Below are 17,500 nucleotides of genomic sequence, written 5' to 3' on the forward strand. Positions count from 1 at the left end.
CTAGTCACTATCGACTCATAACACGTGCTATAAATAATTATAACTACTGTACATTACAAGCGCTAGTCTTTATATCAGTTGAACATAACTTGTAGAGGCTCCTAAACCGCTTGGAGAAGTGCAGTTCACGTGCGGATGCTTTCGGTTTAGGTGCTGAAGTATTGAGGAAGTACTTAAATACACTGCAGTAAATACACTGCACACTGCAGTTGTCCACCTTGCGCAGCGAAAAATGGTCCCACACTTTTGACATTTTTGCCCTTTTACGGATACCGCTATCTTCATTTTCCGCCATTTTCATCAAAACAAATCACGCCGCCTTAAACCTGTGCGTCAGTTATAACAGTCTGTGTAAAACAATGATACCGGAGCTGCACAGTAGTATAAAGCGGGATTGATACGACAGTAGGAACATTTAAAATAGATGGTGACATAAATTAAACGAAGCTTCGAGGCAAAGAATTTGCCTCGAGTATTTTTTGTAATCGAATTACTCGAGTTACTCGAAGAATCGTTTCAGCTCTAACCCCCACTACAGTCACTACAACCAGACTACAACCCCACTACAGTCACACTACAACCAGACTACAACCCCACTACAGTCACACTACAACCAGATTACAACCCCCACTACAATCAGACTACAGCTGCACTACAGTCAGACTACAGCTGCACTACAGCCACACTCAATCAGACTACAGTCGGACCACAGCATGACTTTACCAGTATGGAGTTCCAATGAAGGACTTCCTCTTCGCGAGAGTGGCTGATATCTGAGCAGAGACCCCAAAGTCCGCTACAAACGGGGGGAATGAATGAATGCACAAACACAAACTGGTTCAGCAGTTCACGGTGTTTGGTGGCAGCTGGACTTACCTAGCTTCACGTAGCCGTTGTCTGTGAGCAGGATGTTGGCTCCCTGTAGAACAAACACACACACACACACAAGTACAGGTGACAACACACACACACACACACACACACACACACACACACACACACACACACACACACAAGCACAGGTGACCACACACACAAACACATGTGACAACAAACACAAGCACAGGTGAGAACACAGACAAGCACAGATGAGAACACGCAGGCACGCATGCACACACACCCACACACACACACACACACGTTCTGAGCCCCACCTTGATGTCTCTGTGCATCTTGCCCTGGTTGTGGAGGTAGAACAAGCCCTGAAGAACACAGATAGAAATATGAGGAACCTTCATTACCACTCACTCTGTGTGTGTGTGTGTGTGTGTGTGTGTGTGTGTGTGTGTGTGTGTGTGTGTGTGTGTCTACCTGTAGCGTCTCCCGTGAGACATATGCAATTTGTGATTCCAACAAAGGTCCTGTAACTGTGAAAAACAAGAAAAAAACAAAGGAAAAAGAACACTAAATATGTAAATATGTATTTAAATATGTAAATATGCATTTGAATACGCACTTTAGGTGAAGACAAATTAGGAAATTCTACAATTGTTTGCCACAGCAACTGTTACCATGGTAAATGTCCTGTAATGAGCCACCTCCACAATATTCCATGCAGATCCATAACTTATCCCTCCTGTAACGGCAATGCAAAAGAGAGCCAATCAAAACACAAACTGAACACAGCAATCAGCCAATCAGAAACCAGCTCATGAACTAAAATCACACATTCTGCCTCACGTGCTGCACTGCAAAGTCACTTCTGAGGTTTTTCTCCAGCTAGTGATGCACGAATATAATATAATTTAACACCCGTGAATCAGTGTTTTTATTTGGATATAGATAATGCTGCATTGTTTCCTGTGGTAGATCATTAACAATTAGTCCTTATTTGTGCATAGAAACAACGGAAATGGCGATTTTCGTCTGAAGCGTCTTAATGCGCGTGCACGCGAGGGGAGTCGGAATTCGGCACAACACCGGCAAACACAGGCAAGATGTGTGTTTATGTTTTCTCATATCAGCTATTTTTAACGATTATCTATTTTAGTAACCCACAGTAGATAGACTGAAGTAGATTGTTGTGGAGTTACGACTATCCTGTTGTATATTGTAATCGTGTGTGTGTGTGTAGGTAGAATGGCATGGGTGGGCGGGGCTTAACTCCATCAGCCAATGACTGTGTAAATCCCGCCCACCCGTAAAAACAGGTCCAAAAGTCAAAAGCGAGAAACTTCTGGAGGCGAGAGCGAGACCGAGAGAAGCGCGAACGAGAAAAGGCGCAACAAAAACGAAAACGGATTCTTCAAGAATATTAAACTTAAAATAGACTATTGAAAACATAAATATTCTGTTTACAAACCAGCTTTTTTAACTCTCAATATTAACGGCAGTTTTCTCAATTACAAAACGTAATTTCTTGGTTATGGATTCTGTTTTTTGATTCTCAATCATTAGGTCCTATTTTGACGCCATACTGCAGTTGCACAATCCAAACGAGCGGAGCTGAACACGCTACACAATACGCTGCATCTGCCGAGATTATAATGGCTACTAAAAAACTTCAAAAGTGTGGGAGTATTTTGAAAAAGATAAAGATGAATCAAACAAAGTAAAGTGCAAGTTATGTCATCAATGTCTTACATTTCACACGACAACAACCAACATGGCATACCATTTAAAACGGGTAAGGCGAAAAAAAAAACAGTTCAGCCGTTTGTCGTTTCGGTCGTGTTGTGTCGTCTCGTCAAGTAGGCCTATAAACATTTTTTGTTGTTGTTTGCTTTTAAACCCTGTTACTTGAACCTTTACTTATAATTTTTTTGCTGTTGTCTGGCAATTTTTAAAAATATTTTCAGGCAGGCATATTTTATTTACAATATTTGTGATATTTTGCACAGTGCCTGTCTGACAGTTCGATATGCGCACTGCACACTGACGGTTAATGTTCTCTAACGTTTCATAAAAAAATAAATAAGTAAATAAATAAAAGCTGAATAAAGCCAACCTGCCATGTTTATTCATTTATCTGAGTGTTTTAGGTTTTTACTTTGAAGTGGAAAAAAGTCCTGAATAAGAACGGGATCCCGTTTAAGGAGCTCTAAATTTTAAAAAACCCGATTCAACTATTAGTCGACTAAAGGGAAAATCTGACGAATCATATTCGACTATGAAAATCCTTAGTTGAAGACACCTCTAGTGTGTATCATCACTCAGTGTGTATTATCACTCAGCACACACACATCATAAGGCCACAGTGTCAAACACCACGTTAACTATAACCTCAGAGTTAACAGGACACCACCCATACAGGAGAAGGACTAACAGGACACCACCCATACAGGAGGAGGACTAACAGGACACCACCCATACAGGAGGAGGACTAACAGAACACCACCCATACAGGAGGAGGAGTGCTAACAGGACACCACCCATACAGGAGGAGGAGTGCTAACAGGACACCACCCATACAGGAGGAGGAGTGCTAACAGGACACCACCCATACAGGAGGAGGAGTGCTAACAGGACACCACCCATACAGGAGGAGGAGTGCTAACAGGACACCACCCATACAGGAGGAGGAGTGCTAACAGGACACTACCCATACTGGAGGAGGAGTGCTAACAGGACACCACCCATACAGGAGGAGGACTAACAGAACACCACCCATACAGGAGAAGGACTAACAGAACACCACCCATACAGGAGGAGGACTAACAGAACACCACCCATACAGGAGGAGGAGGACTAACTGCCTGTGGCTGGATTTGAGGGTCTGGGCCCTTAGTTCCAGTAAGGGGTCATTTTAATGCTACAGTCAATAAAGCCCTGAATGGTGATCACACATCTGATAACCCTAACCCTGGCTGAGGAAGATTCCAGTCTTAACTCACCCACCTCTACATTAACATAACACCATCTACATTAACATAACACCATCTACATTAACACGTCCACCTCTACATTAACATAACACCATCTACCTTAACATAACACCATCTACATTAACACGTCCACCTCTACATTAACATAACACCATCTACATTAACATAACACCATCTACATTAACACGTCCACCTCTACATTAACGCGCACATTCTCAATGTGTTTGGATTGCCACACACTGCATTGTTAGCTTGCACTTGTACACACACACACACTGCCACTTTTGCCTTGTGTGTGTGTGTGTGTGTGTGTGTGTGTGTATACCACCTCAGGTAGCTGCCGAAGTAAGCCACGATGTTGGAGTGTTTACAGTCTTTCATCATAACAATCTCCTGCTGCACCACGGCAAAGTCTTCCCCTGCAAATCAATCAATCAATCAAAATGCTATCATTGAATGCACTGTAGAGTTAAGGAATATCTCAGAAGTCACGTAATAGACAGGCATACACATACATACCTGTACTCACTCACTCACTCACACCCACCCACCCACACACACATCCACACACCCACACCCACACACCCACCCACACCTTCCTATCATGTTTGGACATCCGGTGCACTAGTTTAAGTTCACAAACGTGTGCACATGTGAACACATGCAGAAACTGTACAGCATCCAACGGAAAGAACAGGGAGGTACCGAGAGAGAAAGAGAACTAGCCTGATTAGTGTTAGTGACTCTAATGGCCCTTAAATCACTGAACACACACACACACACCATTACTCGCAGATACACACACACACACACACACACACCATTACTCGCAGATACACACACTTAACTGACTGTCTGGGAACATTCCCACATTGCTAATGTGCACATGCACTTAGGTTAAATATTTCACCTGCGTGCATGTGCTCAGCGTGGGGGGGGTCAAGCAGGCCGGGTCGCACAGAAGGACCGTGTGGGCTCTGGGACACACTCACCTGGTTCCAGCTTGATGACTTTAATGGCGGCCAGCTCTCCCGTGCTGACATTACGAGCCTGAGAAAACAGGAGGACGAAGTAACAACAGACCCATTAGGAAGATCTGCTGAACAGGTAGTCTACACCACAATATTCAGCGTGAAGGTGTGTGTGCACCTGGGAGCTGAACACATGACTTCACACCTGGCTAGACCTGCTGGGCCAGGTAAACTCCAGGAGTAGAGGAGTGAGCACCAGCACACCTGAGCACCAGCACACCTGAGCACCAGCACACCTGAGCACACGTGCATGCAGATTAGTGCTGAGCTGTGGTGCCAGTTCGCACACCTGTGGCTGGAGATAGACACCAGTACCAGGGGGTACGCCTCACCTGTCTCCCTCCACGGGCCTGTCTCTCTCTCTTTGTGCTCACTAATGGACACTGAGTTCCAGTGGATTCATATTTTGGTATATTGTGCAGAAATACACTGGAGATTCCTTTTCTGTGTCTGTCATTCACTCACACTCGCACACAGAGTGCACAGAGGCATCCTCTGTAGGGCTTTACTGAGAGACATCTGTCTAACAGAACAGCAGATTTGATGATGTCATTCCACAAGAGAGAAAGAGTGACAGAGTGATAGATTTCCTCTGATGTTCTGTGTGTTTTCACCAAAGAGAGTTTTGCATGGTCATGTGACTCAGGTTTTTTAATACTTTATTTTGCAAGTTGTTCAATATGTCTTACATTTACCCTCACTGACACACACACACACACACACACACACACACACACACACACACACACACACACACACACACACACACACACACATCAAGAACACCAAGAGGCTGCTGATCAAAATCATATACAAGAACTATGCACACATGTGCATGCATGAACACCTCCGTTCAGGTTCTACTGTACACAAACTCTTCTCCTCCCACCCTGTCTGTTTCTCACACACACACACACACCACTGCTGAGACATTTCTCTGCTTTTGTTTATGAACCATAGCAGACCAGTCCGGCTCCCAATCACATAGTCTCTCATTCTCAGCCTTGATTCTTTCAACCTATCCCATCCCAGAATGCCTAGCAGTGCTGTGATGAAACATCTCAGGTGGTTCCTGCAGAGCCAGCAGGTTCCTGCTCATGTGTTCAGTAGGGAGGACTTGATACCATCATCATAACCAGAGCACCCTATTCACCATGACTGATGGAGACATGCTTCTCACTGCAGTGACACCAAACACCATCCACACACAAACACCATCTTACCACCATACCCGAATAACACACAGGGCTACTCCACAAAAGCAGGATCTAACCCTAACCTTCTCAACACAGTAGTGATACACCCTCAGCTGGATCTAACCCTAACCTTCTCAACACAGTTAATCACCGATTCACCCTCAGCCCTCCCTGGACCAGTCGTGAAGACTACACTTAGAGAACGCCAAGTTTGCTTGTGTTTGCCAGCATAATCTCACAAGTTGTGAACTACTGAAGCAGATGGCAAAGCAAACACTAGTACACACACACACACACACACACACACACACACACACACATTTCAACTAACCACAAAACTTCAGGAAGTGGGAACAATTAGGAACAAACAGGATGAATGGAGCCTCCAACTTTGCAAACACATGTACACACACGCAAACACACACGTGCATATGCACACACGTGCAGACACTCACTCACACACACACACACACACACACACTTGCATCCTCAACCGCCCCCCTGACCCCCCTCGCAAAGGCAAAGGAAGTGACACACATTCAGTATTCCAGAAAATCAGGATTTGGATGGAAGTTAAGCTGGTTTTCCTACTATCTTTGCTAACGTGCACGCGCACGACTACCCCTAAATCACAGCGTGATCTGTCCCCTCTCTCCACATCCCTCTCTCCACACACCCTCTCTCCACACACCCTCTCCCTCTCTCCACATCCCTCTCTCCACACACCCTCTCCCTCTCTCCACATCCCTCTCTCTCTCTCCACACACCCTCTCCCTCTCTCCACATCCCTCTCTCCACACACCCTCTCCCTCTCTCCACATCCCTCTCTCCACACACCCTCTCCCTCTCTCCACATCCCTCTCTCCACACACCCTCTCCCTCTCTCCACATCCCTCTCTCCACACACCCTCTCCCTCTCTCCACATCCCTCTCCCTCTCTCCACACACCCTCTCCCTCTCTCCACACCAACCAAGGAGGGGGGGTTTGTTATGGAGCTGCACGCGCAGAGAGCCCCGCGGGACGGTCCGCACGCGCACACGCAGCGCGCTCGAGGAGCGTCTCGCGCTGTCAGACGTCTCCTACGTCACCCGCACCGGGACACACCGTCCTGTTGTTTACCATCTCGGCCGAACCCGTAACGTCGGTCGCCCCGACACGGATCCACGGGACAGAAGACACCAACACGAGCGCGCATCGCGCCGCCCAGTCGGGGCGTTTAAACGCGTCGCGGACGTGAACGCGCGTCGCGCCGCGTTGTGTTTCGTCCTCTACCTTGTACACGTCTCCGTACGTCCCGCTGCCGATCCGCTGGATCAGCTCGAAATCCTCCTGCGGGTTCCGTCGAGAAAGATCCAAACTCGAGTTCATTGTGCGGTCGCCGCCGTCGCCCCCCGGTGTGTTCTCAAAACCGCGACGCTAACAGCGGAAGGAGGGCGAGAGGAGACGCGCGCGGACACATCTAGTCCCACTGAACTTCAACATGGCTTCCGCTGCTTCACTGCGCCTGCGCGGAACGACACGGCCGCTGCGCGAGCACGCGCCGGTAGCACCGCGCGCACGAGCACGCGCAGCCCGGGCCGGCCCCCAGGGGCCACCAGTGTGCCCACTAACCCGAGCAGTCCTGCTGCACAACCCCGACTCGTCTACAAATATCTAAACATTGAGTAAGACGTTATAATGTTCGTCTTGTTGTTACTGTACTTTGCAAAAGAAACTTAATGATCGAATTACTGTCTTAAGACCAACATCTGACGTGCAGTTTTTTAAGCATGTCTTTAAAGGTTCTTGTATATGCAAATATTAGCGCACCCCGCCTGAACACGAGCGTGCGTGTTACGCCAGTTTCGTTCAGCTGACTCATACACGAGGCAATAATTGATTTAAGCGAACTAAGCAAACCAGTGAGTAGTAACGTGAAGAATGTTGTTGTAGCAGTTACATCAACGCACCCCTCCAACACACACACACACCAGTAATGTATAAAGCATTAGTGGATTAGTTATTAGCAAGTAATCTAGACCCACGGGCCTATTTGTAAATACAGCTACCTCTACTGCTAATAATAACTATAACCTTATTTCATGAACACAAGCACATTATGCAATTCATCATTGTAACAACAGTTTTCTCATGTACAATCCCTGAAACATGACAGTAATATATTTATTCAGTTAATATTCAGGCCTCCAGCCTTTGGACTTGGGATGTGTGTGTGTGTATCTTGGTGAGTGTGTGTATCCTGATGTGTCTGTTTCAGCACGTATGTGTTTCAGAATCTCTGTATGTATCTTGGTGTGTGAGTTTCAGCATATGTGCATCCTGGTGTGTGTATATCTGGTGTTTGTGTGTGTGTATCGGTGTATGAGAGTGTGTATCAGTGTATGAGTGTGTGTGTATTAGTGTACGAGTGTGTGTATGTTGGTGTAGGTGTGCATCAGTGTGTGTATCAGTGTGTAAGTGTGTGTATCTTGGTGTGTGTATCAGTGTGTAAGTGTGTGTATCTTGGTGTGTGTATCAGTGTGTGAGTATGTATATCTTGGTATGTGTATCAGTGTGTAAGTGTTTGTATCTTGGTGTGTGTATCAGTGTGTGTGTGTATCTTGGTGTGTGTATCAGTGTGTGAGTATGTGTATCTTGGTATGTGTATCAGTGTGTAAGTGTTTGTATCTTGGTGTGTGTATCAGTGTGTGAGTGTGTGTATCTTGGTATGTGTATCAGTGTGTAAGTGTTTGTATCTTGGTGTGTGTATCAGTGTGTGAGTGTGTGTATCTTGGTGTGTATCAGTGTGTGAGTATGTGTATCTTGGTATGTGTATCAGTGTGTAAGTGTTTGTATCTTGGTGTGTGTATCAGTGTGTGAGTGTGTGTATCTTGGTGTGTGTATCAGTGTGTGAGTGTGTGTATCTTGGTGTGTATCAGTGTGTGTGTATCTTGGTGTAAGTGTGTATGACTGCATCAGTGCTGCCCAGGTTCACTTTGTGTGTGTTCTGTAGACTCAGTGAACTGAGAAATGGCAGGTCTGTCAGCTCTGTCCTCCAGCTGTGTTCAGGGGGTTCAGTGCATTGTGTCCCTGGAATCTGCGCCTTTTCCTTGTCCTGCTCAGGGGCCTGTGAATGCGCAAGTGTGTTTGATTTGAGGAGCTTCCTCATCTTAGCAGAAAGCTGCAGACTTAAGAGAAGGATGAGAAATCCCCCCTCACGCAGAACTCTGCAGGATCAAACACATTTAAACACAGCATCAGGGCATCTGACACATACTGTACATGCCTGGCAGGATCTTGGACACACAAACCCATACAGAGACAAATGTGTCTTACCCAGTCTGACATGTTTATCAGTATGACAGTGTGTGTTTCCCTGGAAACCGGACCCAGGACTTTGGGATTGATGGTCACTCTATACGTACAGCATCAGCACCTCAACCCTAATCAACTACACGTCTGCTTCCAAAGGGTCATCATCAGAGGATCAGGCTCTCCTCTAAGATACAGTTCACAGAGGTCAGAGGTCAGGCTAAGAGGTGCTGGGAGAACTCCTTTAAATAAATCAGACTGTGCTGTTTAAATCTGTCTACAGACCTAATATATAGCACAACCACTGGCCTGTCTACATACATCCTGCATTGCACAATCACTGACCTGTCTACATACCTCCAGTAAAGCACAACCACTGACCTGTTTACACGCCTACTATATAGCACAACCACTGACCTGTCTACATACCTCCAGTAAAGCACAACCAATGACCTGTTTACACACCTACTATATAGCACAACCACTGACTGACCTGTCTACATACCTCCTGCATAGCACAACCACAGACCTGTCTACATACCTCCTGCATAGCACAACCACTGACCTGTTTAAATATCTCCAGTATAGCACATCCACAGACCTGTCTACATACCTCCAGTATAGCACCACTGACCTGTCTGTTCCAATGGAGTAAAAGTGGAAATGCAAACTGGTGTGGTGCTCAGTCTGCCTGCTGATCCACTGCTATACTGGTGTGTGTGTGTGTGTGTGTGTGTAAAACTGATATACCTACATGTGTGTGTGTACTGACATGAATATACTGATATAGAGTATATAATGTGGTTGAGTGAGAGAGTGGCTAATGTACTGATATGAATGTGTGTTTGACTCATATACTGACAAGAATGTACTGATATACTGACATGAATGTACTGAAATACTGACATGGACGAATTGATATTCTGATATGCACATGTTGATATACTGATTATTCTAGGGGAATCTGATGTCTGACCATGAAAATGAGCATCTAATTTACCTCTCCATCTCAGCCAGGATCTGGGGCAGGGCAGTGGGCATGTCCATGCTGCAGGAGAACTTCCTTCCAAATGGAACATCACACAGCACCACGTCAACGGAAGCCGTCGGTAAAGGAATCGCTAGAGTCAGAAAGGGACAGAGGACTGCTGGTGTTATTGTGACATCACAGTAAAAGGAGGAGGAGACTGTAGGGTGACAGAGGGGTGCTGGTGTTATTGTGACATCACAATAACAGGAGGAGGAGACTGTAGGGTGACAGAGGGGTGCTGGTGTTATTGTGACATCACAGAAACAGGAGGAGGAGACTGTAGAGTGACAGAGGGGTGCTGGTGTTATTGTGACATCACAGTAACAGGAGGAGGAGACTGTAGGGTGACAGAGGGGTGCTGGTGTTATTGTGACATCACAGTAACAGGAGGAGGAGACTGTAGGGTGACAGAGGGGTGCTGGTGTTATTGTGACATCACAGTAACAGGAGGAGGAGACTGTAGGGTGACAGAGGGGTGCTGGTGTTATTGTGACATCACAGTAAAAGGAGGAGGAGACTGCAGAGTGACAGAGGGGTGCTGGTGTTATTGTGACATCACAGTAAAAGGAGGAGGAGACTGCAGAGTGACAGAGAGGTGCTGGTGTTATTGTGACATCACAGTAAAAGGAGGAGGAGACTGCAGAGTGACGGAGGGGTGCTGGTGTTATTGTGACATCACAGTAAAAGGAGGAGGAGACTGCAGAGTGACAGAGGGGTGCTGGTGTTATTGTGACATCACAGTAAAAGGAGGAGGAGACTGCAGAGTGACAGAGAGGTGCTGGTGTTATTGTGACATCACAGTAAAAGGAGGAGGAGACTGTAGGGTGACAGAGGGGTGCTGGTGTTATTGTGACATCACAATAACAGGAGGAGGAGACTGTAGGGTGACAGAGGGGTGCTGGTGTTATTGTGACATCACAGAAACAGGAGGAGGAGACTGTAGAGTGACAGAGGGGTGCTGGTGTTATTGTGACATCACAGTAACAGGAGGAGGAGACTGTAGGGTGACAGAGGGGTGCTGGTGTTATTGTGACATCACAGTAACAGGAGGAGGAGACTGTAGGGTGACAGAGGGGTGCTGGTGTTATTGTGACATCACAGTAACAGGAGGAGGAGACTGTAGGGTGACAGAGGGGTGCTGGTGTTATTGTGACATCACAGTAAAAGGAGGAGGAGACTGCAGAGTGACAGAGGGGTGCTGGTGTTATTGTGACATCACAGTAAAAGGAGGAGGAGACTGCAGAGTGACAGAGAGGTGCTGGTGTTATTGTGACATCACAGTAAAAGGAGGAGGAGACTGTAGGGTGACAGAGGGGTGCTGGTGTTATTGTGACATCACAATAACAGGAGGAGGAGACTGCAGAGTGACAGAGAGGTGCTGGTGTTATTGTGACATCACAGTAAAAGGAGGAGGAGACTGCAGAGTGACGGAGGGGTGCTGGTGTTATTGTGACATAACAGTAAAAGGAGGAGGAGACTGCAGAGTGACGGAGGGGTGCTGGTGTAACAGAAGGAGACTGCAGAGTGACGGAGGGGTGCTGGTGTAACAGAAGGAGACTGCAGGGAGGCAGGAGATCATTCGCCTTCACCTTCACTCAGATTCCTTCATGTTAATTTTGATGATTAAACTGCATATTGTCTTTCACAATTCTATTGTTTCACTACTAGACTCAGGGGAATTTGACAGTTAGTGCAGAGGCAGCTAAATGTAAATTTCCCTACTGAGAAAGAGAGAGAGAGAGGAAGAGAGAGAGAGAGGGATAAAGGGGGGGGAGTAGGACGGACCCATGCAGGAGGACTGGACCAGTAGGATTCTGCCCTTCTGACCCGCAGCATCCACATTCTCTGCAGCTTTCTGCAGCTGACCCTCCTCTGTGTCCATGCCTATAAACACACAATCCTACACACACACACACACACACACACACACACACACACACACACACACACACACACAGTTTTAATATTAACATATTGAATATATTTAAGATTAGAATGATGTCAGTGCTGTCTACTAGTACGAGTTCATTAAAATGTTGTATGTGTATGCACGTGTGTGTGTGTGTGTGTGTGTGTGTGTGTGTGTGTGTGTGTGTGTGTGTGTGTAAATACAGACCGGACATTCCTGGGCTGCCTCCAGTAATATGGTGCCAACTCCACACATGGGGTCTAAAATCACAGAGGCCTCCTGCAAGATAGAGAGAGGTACACATAGAAAATTGGAAAAAGAAAGGGTGAGAGAGAAAGACAGAGAGAAAGAGAGATGTGACAAAATAATGGAGAGATACAACCTTTAAGCCTGTATTAACACATACACATCTGTTTACACACAATATACCCACATCTACAAACATATATCCGATTACATGCATCAGTTAACACACACCTATTAACACACCTCTGCTAACACTCTGCAATGTTAGTAGTTAATGGTTTACAGGACTCAGGAGTTTACCTTCACAGGACAGAGAGACGTCATTGCCCAGGCAACAGTGGATCTCAGACCGGTGTGTTTCATATAACTGCGACTAGCAAGAGGACGCCTAGGTCACACACACACACACACACACACACACACACACACACCGTAAGCTCCTTGAACTGATACATGTAAATATTGGCCTGTTTTCAGGGGAGATGAGAGTTGTACCTTATGATAGGGATTCCTATCACAGAGTGGTCATCACTCAAATACACATTTACCTGGTGTGTAAGGAGATGCAATCAAAGATTATTCATCTCACATAGACTCACACACACACACAACACACTGCGACTGCAGGAAAATGTTTTCCTAAGGATGTTTTGAGAGGTTTTTGAGCATGTACAGGTGCTGGTCATAAAATGAGAATACCATGAAAAAACTGATTTATTTCAGTAATTCTATTCAAACTTGCATATTATACATATTCATTACACACAGACCGATATATTTATATTATTTAATTTGATGATTGTGAATCTCCCCCACATGTTTGAATGGGTTTGGTTTCCCAACCCTGTCCAGGGTGCTGTTATCTCTTTTGTCTACCACACAGAAAGAGGAAGATACAGTACGTCAGACCCAACGATGCAGAAGAGCTGAAGGCCACTATCAGAGCAACCTGGACTCTCAGAACACCTGAGCAGTACCACAGACTGATGGAGTACTTCAGGTAAAGGAGCCCGAATACTGAGTTCTGTACATGCTAATACTTTATGTTCATACTTTTCAGGTGGCCAGTATTTCTAAAAATACTTGTATTCTAACAATAAGTATTAAATAATATTCTAATTTTCTGATACTGAATTTTCATTATTTGTCAGTTATAATCATCAAATTAAAAGGAAAAAATACTTGCAATATATCAGTCTGTGTGTAATAAATGAGTATAATATACAAGTTTCACTTTTTGAAAGGAATTACTGAAATAAATCAACTTTTTCTTGATATTCAAATTTTTATTTTTTCAAATTTTTCTAACCCTAACCCGAGCACTTGTTTATGTTTGTAACAGGTGCCAGGTACTATTTGAACTTTACCCTCTTGGCTAAGTAGGTATGTGTGTGTGTGTGTGTGTGTGTGTGTGTGTGTGTGTGTGTGTGTGTGTGTACCTCAAGAGTCGGCTCTCTAAGGTCAGCCTTCCATCCCAGCTCTCGGGTGATGGCTACGCCAATGATACGACTCAAGTTCTGTGATACAGCCACACAATATGGAAAAGGTGATTTAAAAGGGTTAGAACATACAAAATGCACAAATACCTGCTTAGTGACACACACACACACACACACACACACACACACACACACACACACACACACACACACACACACCTGAGAGTTATAGCAGCGAGTGACTGCACCACTGCAGCGGCAGCTAACACGGAATGTGGGAACCACCTGAGTGGTGAGACCTCCACTTTCCTCGTGTGTGTGAGGTGGTGTGTGGTCTGGCCCTTCAGGTGTTCCTGAGTGTGTGTGCGTGTGAACCACACCCACACTGCAGGAGACTCCGCCCTCCACACACTCTTCTCTCCCACTCTCCTCTTCATCCACACCCCTCTTCCTCTTATGACCCCGCCCCTGGGAGCTGCTGAGCTCCATCTGCAGTAAGGTCCATGTGAAGAGGGCGTGGCTCCACACATCTGGACTTCCAATAATGCTTTGCTGTATCACTCTGGATGCTTTTCCTAGTGGAAGAAAGGAAAGGGCATTGTGACCGTCTCAATGCAAACACCACCTTCTAAAACACCACCTTCTAAAACACCACCTTCTGAATCACCACCTTCTGAATCACCACCTTCTGAATCACCACCTTCTAAAACACCACCTTCTGAATCCAGCCTTCTAAATGTTCTTGAAGTTATTTAGATCAAAGCCACTTTGAGGAATACTGTCTGCACACCTGGATTTTTTGGTAAAAAAATGGGTGGAGCTTTGCTCAAAAGCAGGAAAAGTCTCTCCGCAGATTTTAACCGCATCACTTCCTGTAGATGCAAACTGCAGCAGAAAAATACTCTACCAGGGATGTGTTCCACCTGTAGAGTGGACACACACACACACACAGAAGGGACAATCTTTTTTTTTGTTATCAGATAACATTTACTGGATAGGTTTAGCTAATGGATGACATGATTTAAAGAGATAATAAGTGGGATGGTGAGTTCACTTCCTAGTGATACCACAGCACCTGCGCACAGACACCTGAGGAAACAAAGCAACCCGTGCTCTCCAGGGAGGGAGGCGTGGCATCCTCTCTCTCCCCTGTCAATTACCATGACACTGGCCAATCACGGGAGTCCGTGAGCTCACGCATCAGAAGGGGTGGAGAGCAGTATTCACTGAGCGTGTGAGGAAGCGTGAGATGGTCCTCACCCTCCCTGGCTCTGTGACTGTGGAGAATTACCTGAAGTTACCTGTCAACTGACTAAAAATGGACATACTAAAAAATAAACAAAAGATGTCATGGGTAATAAAGATAATAGAGGTGTTGGTGTTAGGGGTATTGGTGATGGTGTTAGGGGTATTGGTGATGGGGTAGTAGTGTTAGTGATGGTGTTAGGGGTGTTGGTGATGGGGTCGTAGTGTTAGTGATGGTGTTAGGGGTGTTGGTGATGGGGTAGTAGTGTTAGTGATGGTGTTAAGGGTGTTGGTGATGGGGTAGTAGTGTTAGTGATGGTGTTAGGGGTGTTGGTGATGGGGTAGTAGTGTTAGTGATGGTGTTAGGGGTATTGGTGATGGTGTTAGGGGTGCTGGTGATGGGGTAGTAGTGTTAGTGTTGGTGTTAGGGGTGTTGTTGATGGGGTAGTAGTGTTAGTGATGGTGTTAGGGGTGTTGGTGACGGGGTAGCAGGGTTGCCAACTCTCACGCATTGAGCGTGAGACACACGCATTTGACCGTTTTCACACGCTCTCACGCCACACTTCCGATATCTCACACCGAAAAAAAATATCCAATTTACCTCAGATCCACATATATGATTCAATACGTTACTAGTTCGCTAGCTCTGGCGCCATCCACCGGCGATATAACACTGAATCTGTGTCCATTTTACGTTCGCCCCCCCCGCGCTCAACAACTTTCGTTCGCCACACGATAAATGTTTGTTCTGTCTCTAGTTTAAACTGCTGTCATGCAACGCAGGCAACTGCCAAAAGCTTGTCTTGGCTTGTTTTCGAGCTTGTCTTGCGTTTCACCAGTGCACGTGGCAGGTGCTGATTGTTTAACACAGTATCGTGTTGTGCAATTGTGCAAAAACCTGCGCGTGCAAAATCTCACTATTTCGTTCACGTGGAGTGCTGGACCGAATTACACCACAGAAATAAACAACGCGGTGTGGTCGACGGAAGCCCGAGTGAGGCCAGCTCACCTCGGTGGCGCCAAGTTTCAGCTTCACTTCATCCGCCAGGAACGTTTCCATTCCGCCGCCGGCGGTGCAGTAGAACCGGACAGACCGAGCTCGCGCGATCATGACCCACGGACCGGGGCAATAGAACACGTTGGGCTCTTCAGGGGCAGAAAACAAACACAATATGTGCGTCATAGGACTTCCAGGTTAGACTAGGGTGTCAAAATTAAAGCCAGTATGAACACGTTTTTATAACGATTTTCAATTAGTTTGAAATATACATCGGCATTATATATAACTATATATATATATAAAACTGCTTACTAGATATACCATTATTATTTCTTACAAACAGTTTTTATCTGTAAATTCCCATAATAAGGCCTAATGAGGACTACTATTTTGACAGGAAGCAGGAAGTATTTTCCCGTGAAGCATTGCGGGCGAAGTAGATCCGTGCGTTTGTGCGCGCTGCTGAATGTGTCAGTAACTTCAGTAAGTAAACTGCACATTTGTGATTAACAGGTGGTGTTCACTTTATTCGAGAATAATAATACATGTCTTAACGCTTAAGAATAATTTGGTCTCTCCTCTGTTGTGCTAGTGGAGTTTATTAAACATCATGTCATCTGAGCTCTAGGTTACCCGACCGCGTCATCATGGATCCCGTCACGCGCCCGCTCGTGCACGAGGACGCGGTTCACTACCAGCTGTTTCTAGTGGATCCGGATCCACTGGATCCCCAAGAGAACGAGCGGTCACTCCTGCGGCTTCTGGGAGCCGTGCTGGCTGAGATCGCTCCTGCTCTGCTTCAGCACATTTGGCAGAAGCAGCCGTTAAATCTGAGCTACGTCCCGGAGAAAGGTGCGAACCTGCCTAGATATCAGTTCTGCGTTTAGTAAGAGTAAACTCCATCTTTAAGGTTTTTACTAAGCTTTTCCTCTTTTAGAAGGACAACTTTATGCTTTTGTGAGTAAAGTAGAAGTGAATGTTTTGTGCTGTGATGTTGAACTGTAGGGGACGTCCCAGCCCATCTGGGTGGACGTACTGCGTTTGGTGATAACGTGGAGGACGAGTGGTTCATTGTTTTCCTGCTGAAACGTCTCACACACACCTTCAGCGAGCTGGCGGCCGCCGTCCAGGACAACGACGGACAGTTCCTGCTGATCGAAGCAGCTCACCATCTACCAAAATGGCTCGACCCTGAGAGCAGTGAGAACAGGGTCAGAGCTCAAGATGATGATGATGATTATAGATAGTGCATGTGTAATTTAGCAAGCTGTCATGTTAATAGCTACTG

General features: G+C 46.0%; 3 protein-coding genes across 10 annotated transcripts in view; 1 reads left to right on the plus strand and 2 right to left on the minus strand.

Annotated features, from left to right (window-relative positions):
• map4k3b (mitogen-activated protein kinase kinase kinase kinase 3b) overlaps positions 1 to 8,060 on the minus strand; it is a 31,355-nt gene extending 23,295 nt beyond the window's left edge. For 3 of the 4 annotated variants that reach the window (XM_076994558.1, XM_076994559.1, XM_076994557.1), the window contains exons 1-8: positions 7,325 to 8,060; positions 4,817 to 4,874; positions 4,153 to 4,243; positions 1,512 to 1,576; positions 1,312 to 1,367; positions 1,155 to 1,202; positions 877 to 919; positions 724 to 796 (exon numbers count right to left, since the gene is read on the minus strand). In XM_076994558.1, the coding sequence (XP_076850673.1) occupies positions 724 to 796; positions 877 to 919; positions 1,155 to 1,202; positions 1,312 to 1,367; positions 1,512 to 1,576; positions 4,153 to 4,243; positions 4,817 to 4,874; positions 7,325 to 7,420 (530 nt within the window). In that variant the 5' untranslated portion in view covers positions 7,421 to 8,060. Of the gene's footprint in view, positions 1 to 723; positions 797 to 876; positions 920 to 1,154; positions 1,203 to 1,311; positions 1,368 to 1,511; positions 1,577 to 4,152; positions 4,244 to 4,816; positions 4,875 to 4,973; positions 6,708 to 7,324 lie in introns of those variants that run through there. The other variant, XM_076994560.1, reaches the window with a different exon arrangement.
• A 134-nt stretch (positions 8,061 to 8,194) lies between these two features.
• On the minus strand, positions 8,195 to 16,394 carry thumpd2 (THUMP domain containing 2). 2 transcript variants are annotated; one of them, XM_076994569.1, is made up of 10 exons: positions 16,222 to 16,394; positions 14,758 to 14,890; positions 14,187 to 14,542; positions 13,968 to 14,045; positions 13,024 to 13,076; positions 12,829 to 12,916; positions 12,490 to 12,561; positions 12,159 to 12,273; positions 10,344 to 10,464; positions 8,195 to 9,258 (listed from the first exon to the last, which is right to left on the minus strand). In XM_076994569.1, the coding sequence occupies exons 1-10, from the start codon at positions 16,321 to 16,323 to the stop codon at positions 8,967 to 8,969; spliced, it is 1,410 nt and encodes a 469-aa protein (XP_076850684.1). In that variant the 5' UTR covers positions 16,324 to 16,394; the 3' UTR covers positions 8,195 to 8,966. The 2 variants fall into 2 exon arrangements, with proteins under 2 accessions (XP_076850684.1, XP_076850685.1); XM_076994570.1 differs by lacking the exon at positions 8,195 to 9,258 and adding an exon at positions 9,299 to 9,530.
• Positions 16,395 to 16,609: 215 nt separating this feature from the next.
• ecd (ecdysoneless homolog (Drosophila)) overlaps positions 16,610 to 17,500 on the plus strand; it is a 6,584-nt gene continuing 5,693 nt past the window's right edge. For 2 of the 4 annotated variants that reach the window (XM_076994565.1, XM_076994568.1), the window contains exons 1-3: positions 16,610 to 16,695; positions 16,835 to 17,064; positions 17,218 to 17,423. In XM_076994565.1, coding sequence (XP_076850680.1) covers positions 16,860 to 17,064; positions 17,218 to 17,423 — 411 coding nt within the window. In that variant the 5' untranslated portion in view covers positions 16,610 to 16,695; positions 16,835 to 16,859. Of the gene's footprint in view, positions 17,065 to 17,217; positions 17,424 to 17,500 lie in introns of all 4 variants that reach the window. The other 2 variants (XM_076994567.1, XM_076994566.1) reach the window with 2 other exon arrangements.

This window comes from Brachyhypopomus gauderio, unplaced genomic scaffold (assembly GCF_052324685.1).
Source record: "Brachyhypopomus gauderio isolate BG-103 unplaced genomic scaffold, BGAUD_0.2 sc151, whole genome shotgun sequence".
NCBI classification, from domain to species: Eukaryota; Metazoa; Chordata; class Actinopteri; order Gymnotiformes; family Hypopomidae; genus Brachyhypopomus; species Brachyhypopomus gauderio.